Source organism: Oncorhynchus mykiss, chromosome 17 (genome assembly GCF_013265735.2).
Source record: "Oncorhynchus mykiss isolate Arlee chromosome 17, USDA_OmykA_1.1, whole genome shotgun sequence".
Classification (NCBI taxonomy): Eukaryota; Metazoa; Chordata; class Actinopteri; order Salmoniformes; family Salmonidae; genus Oncorhynchus; species Oncorhynchus mykiss.
This window is the reverse complement of record NC_048581.1, coordinates 10,053,368-10,058,652: the sequence shown is the minus strand read 5'-3', so window position 1 is coordinate 10,058,652 and position 5,285 is coordinate 10,053,368. Positions and strand designations below refer to the sequence as shown.

The 5,285-nt window shown below is 50.1% G+C and overlaps 1 protein-coding gene across 4 annotated transcripts in view; it reads left to right on the top strand.

Annotated features, from left to right (window-relative positions):
* LOC110485396 (protein GPR108) overlaps positions 1-1,784 on the top strand; it is a 28,997-nt gene extending 27,213 nt beyond the window's left edge. For all 4 annotated transcript variants that reach the window (XM_036948908.1, XM_036948906.1, XM_036948907.1 and 1 more), the window contains 5 exons: positions 123-166; positions 529-578; positions 1,030-1,113; positions 1,250-1,371; positions 1,513-1,784. In XM_036948908.1, coding sequence (XP_036804803.1) covers positions 123-166; positions 529-578; positions 1,030-1,113; positions 1,250-1,371; positions 1,513-1,600 — 388 coding nt within the window. In that variant the 3' untranslated portion in view covers positions 1,601-1,784. The remainder of the gene's footprint in view (positions 1-122; positions 167-528; positions 579-1,029; positions 1,114-1,249; positions 1,372-1,512) is intronic.
* Positions 1,785-5,285: the final 3,501 nt, after the last annotated feature.

Here is a 5,285-nt window from a genome sequence, read left to right as displayed (position 1 = left end):
TTGTTCCTGGTTGACCTCATGGTTGACCTGGTTGACTTATTACTGTTGGGTTTGAGAAAGGGGCTCCTTCCTCCCTGACGGGCCATCAGAGGATAATGTGGTGTGTGTGTGTGTGTTTCCAGGTCTATTCGTCACCTACAAGAGGCTTCCAGCACTGATGGGAAAGGTGAGCCATCTACAGGGAGGGAAACATTTCATGGACAGTTAGCAGTGGTTAATAACTATAGCTGAGTAACATGTAGTTTGAACCTTGTAGTTGGTGCTGTGTTCCCCTGTTAGTTCCCCTGTTAGTTCCCCAGTTAGTTCCCCAGTTAGTTCCCCTGTTAGTTCCCCTGTTAGTTCCCCTGTTAGTTCCCCTGTTAGTTCCCCTGTTAGTTCCCCTGTTAGTTCCCCTGTTAGTTCCCCTGTAGCTGTCTGTAGTAATACTGCCTGTCTCTCTGTGTTCCCCAGTAGTTCCCCAGTAGTTCTCCTGTAGTTCCCCTGTAGCTGTCTGTAGTAATACTGTCTGTCTCTCTTTGTTTACCTCAGCTGCCATGAACCTGGAGAAACTCAAACTATTCAGACATTACTACGTCATGGTGAGGAGACATCTGTCTGTCTGTCTCTCTTCCTCACAGTTATTTTGAATTCAGAAACGTATGTTTCTGTGAAAGTTCTGAAAGATGTCAGGATGGGTAATCTCTCTCTCTCTCATCCCTCCTCCCTCCATCCCTCTCTCTCTCTCATCCCTCCTCCCTCCATCCCTCTCTCTCTGTCCTCCATCCCTCTCTACCTCATCCCTCCCTCTCTCCCTCATCCATCCTCCCTCTCTCCCTCATCCATCCTCCCTCTCTCCATCATCCATCCTCCCTCTCTCCCTCATCCATCCTCCCTCTCTCCATCATCCATCCTCCCTCTCTCCATCATCCATCCTCCCTCTCTCCATCATCCATCCTCCCTCTCTCCATCATCCCTCTTTCCGTCCTCCCTCTCTCCGTCCTTCCTCTCTCCGTCCGTCCTCTCTCCCTCCTTCCATCTCTCCATCTGTAGATAGTGTGTTATATCTACTTCACGAGGATCATCGCCATCCTGCTGAAGGTGACGGTGCCTTTCCAGTGGCAGTGGTGTTATGAGGTGAGACGGCGTCACTGTCCACTTCTGATGATGTCACACGGTGAAACTCTTTGACACCGATGATATCCATTTCTTCATTGTTTTTAGAGTTGGTCTGAATGTTTTATTTTCCCCCTCTACCCCGTCCCTCCTGTAGTTCCTAGTGGAGGTGTCGACTCTGATCTTCTTTGTGTTGACGGGGTATAAGTTCCGCCCGGCTTCCAACAACCCCTACCTCCAGCTGCCCCTGGATGAGGAGGACGTGGAGATGGACGAAGTGTAAGAGACTTGTTGTTGCTTTGTGAGGTCGCACCTGGGATGTTTAAACATGTCATGTATTCAACTAACCCTCTCTCTCTCTCTTTCTTCCTCTCTTCTCTCTCTCTCCCTCTCTTCTCTCTCCCTCTCTTCTCTCTACAGGGTGACGGAGTCAGGTATGTTGGAGGGCATCTCTAAAGTCAAGAAGACATCTAATGGTCGCGAGCGCCAGAAAGAGTCTACCTTGTGAGAGTGTGTGTGAAGAGGGGTGTGTGTTCTAAACACCCATAACCCCTCAACGTTGGAGAGAAACGGGGACTGAAATGGACCAAGACACACCCTTTACCCCTCCCCTAAAACACTTCCCCTCGATCTGAAACTGGGTGGCTGTTACTAAAGCAACCACCGCCTCGCTATGCAACAAGACGAACGATGACAGACTTTAGTTGTCGTTGGACCTTCTCTCTCTCGTTTATCTGGAGACTTTCTGGAGGCTCTGCACCCCTGCCTGGTGTCATAATGGTTCATTCCAGGGAGAGAACTCTTCCACCCCCCCCTCATCGATGGATGAATAGAACGGTCTGGTCTGGGGTAGAATGGACCTCTAATGACCTCTCTCTCTCACTCCCTTTCCCTCTCTCTCTCCTTTTCTTCTCTCTGGAGAACGGAGGAAGCGACACTCCAAAGATGATTGTTTTCCAGATGTGTGATCGGTATATTTTATATCCAGAGTCTCCTGTTCTGTTTTAATGTGTCCCAACTGGAACCCTGTTCCTGGTGTAGTGCTCTACACAGGGTGTGGTTTGGAACCCTGTTCCTGGTGTAGTGCTCTACACAGGGTGTGGTTTGGAACCCTGTTCCTGGTGTAGTGCACTACACTACACAGGGTGTGGTTTGGAACCATGTTCCTGGTGTAGTGCACTACACTACACGGGGTGTGGTTTGGAACCCTGTTCCCGATGTAGTGCACTACACTACACAGGGTGTGGTTTGGAACCCTGTTCCCGATGTAGTGCACTACACTACACAGGGTGTGGTTTGGAACCCTGTTCCCGGTGTAGTGCACTACACTACACAGGGTGTGGTTTGGAACCCTGTTCCCGGTGTAGTGCACTACACTACACAGGGTGTGGTTTGGAACCCTGTTCCCGGTGTAGTGCACTGCACTACACAGGGTGTAGTGCACTGCACTACACAGGGTGTAGTGCACTGCACTACACAGGGTGTGGTTTGGAACCATGTTCCTGGTGTAGTGCTCTACACAGGGTGTGGTTTGGAACCCTGTGTAGTGTAGTGCACTGCACTACATAGGGTGTGGTTTGGAACCCTGTGTAGTGTAGTGCACTACACTACACAGGGTGTGGTTTGGAACCCTGTTCCCGGTGTAGTACACTACACAGGGTGTGGTTTGGAACCATGTTCCTGGTGTAGTGCTCTACACAGGGTGTGGTTTGGAACCATGTTCCTGGTGTAGTGCTCTACACAGGGTGTGGTTTGGAACCCTGTTCCCGATGTAGTGCACTACACTACACAGGGTGTGGTTTGGAACCCTGTTCCCGGTGTAGTGCACTACACTACACAGGGTGTGGTTTGGATCCCTGTTCTCGGTGTAGTGCACTACACTACACAGGGTGTGGTTTGGAACCCTGTTCCCGGTGTAGTGCACTACACTACACAGCCTCTGTTTATTTAAGTGGTACTTCTGTTCTGTTGGACAACTTAGGCTGTATTTTGATGTGTGTTTTGGCTGTTGTGTGTTTCTTCCATTGGGAGGTGCAGTTTGACACGTCTGCCTGTCGCACAGGGGTTATCCAACCTTCCTCTGTAGAAGCTGGTATGGGTGCAGGCTTCAGCTCCCGCCCTGCAGTAAAACCTGTTTCAACTAATCATTTTTTAAACGTTGATTTAATTATAGTTAAGTCAAATTCTAGTTATCAATAAAGAACAGCTGATTCAACTGATGAAATTAGTCATAGTCATCAATAAAGACTTTATTAGTGGAGTCTGATGTGTTGCACCCACCGTGGTTCTGACAGGTTCTGACCCCTGGACCAGAGAACAGAGACACCCACCGTGGCCCTGACAGGTTCTGACCCCTGGACCAGAGAACAGAGACACCCACCGTGGTTCTGACAGGTTCTGACCCCTGGACCAGAGAACAGACACCCACCGTGGTTCTGACAGGTTCTGACCACTGGACCAGAGAACAGACACCCACCGTGGCCCTGACAGGTTCTGACCCCTGGACCAGAGAACAGACACCCACCGTGGCCCTGACAGGTTCTGACCCCTGGACCAGAGAACAGACACCCACCGTGGCCCTGACAGGTTCTGACCCCTGGACCAGAGAACAGACACCCACCGTGGCCCTGACAGGTTCTGACCCCTGGACCAGAGAACAGACACCCACCGTGGTCCTGACAGGTTCTGACCCCTGGACCAGAGAACAGACACCCACCGTGGCCCTGACAGGTTCTGACCCCTGGACCAGAGAACAGACACCCACCGTGGTCCTGACAGGTTCTGACCCCTGGACCAGAGAACAGACACCCACCGTGGCCCTGACAGGTTCTGACCCCTGGACCAGAGAACAGACACCCACCGTGGTCCTGACAGGTTCTGACCCCTGGACCAGAGAACAGACACCCACCGTGGTCCTGACAGGTTCTGACCCCTGGACCAGAGAACAGACACCCACCGTGGTTCTGACAGGTTCTGACCCCTGGACCAGAGAACAGACACCCACCGTGGCCCTGACAGGTTCTGACCCCTGGACCAGAGAACAGACACCCACCGTGGCCCTGACAGGTTCTGACCCCTGGACCAGAGAACAGACACCCACCGTGGCCCTGACAGGTTCTGACCCCGGGACCAGAGAACAGACAGGTTCTGACCCCGGGACCAGAGAACAGACAGGTTCTGACCCCTGGACCAGAGAACAGACAGGTTCTGACCCCGGGACCAGAGAACAGACAGGTTCTGACCCCGGGACCAGAGAACAGACAGGTTCTGACCCCTGGACCAGAGAACAGACAGGTTCTGACCCCTGGACCAGAGAACAGACAGGTTCTGACCCCTGGACCAGAGAACAGACAGGTTCTGACCCCTGGACCAGAGAACAGACAGGTTCTGACCCCTGGACCAGAGAACAGACAGGTTCTGACCCCTGGACCAGAGTACAGAGACACCCCCAGTGAAAGCAGCATCTATGTGGAGGAAGTTATCAGAACCCTGGTCAGGATAGTGAACGGTGGACCAGTCAATCTTCATCATTTCATTTGCATCTCCATTATATCTTCTCTTCTCGTCAATATAGATGATTCACATGTTGAAATGTATATCAAGATATTGTTTATTTCACTTTTCTTTCATCCTGGTTCCATCTCAGCACTCAGCACACCTGATTCCATCAATCGTCCAATCATCAAGCCCCTTTTGATAAGTTGATTGAGGTGTGTTAGGCTGGCACAAAACCCTGCCACACCCTGTGGGTTTTCCAGGACTGGGATTGAAGGACACTGATGTGTTTGACTTTGTTTGTCAGAATCAGAGACTGGGGATGAATTTTAATTTAGTTTCTCAGATTTTTATGAAGTGCTGTTTTTACTGAGCGGCTGATGTTTTGTATTTAGTCTGGTTTTTGGTTTTACTGTGTTGTTGTTATTGACATTATTTAACAGATCACGAGTTTGTAAATATTGATAAAAGACTGAGGATGATGTTATTATCGTTGGTGGTAATATAATCAGTATATAGCACCTTCATAAGCAGTATATAGCACCTTCATAAGCAGCGTATAGCACCTTCATAATCAGTATATAGCACCTTCATAAGCAGTATATAGCACCTTCATAAGCAGTATATAACACCTTCATAAGCAGTATATAGCACCTTCATAAGCAGCGTATAGCACCTTCATAATCAGTATATAGCAC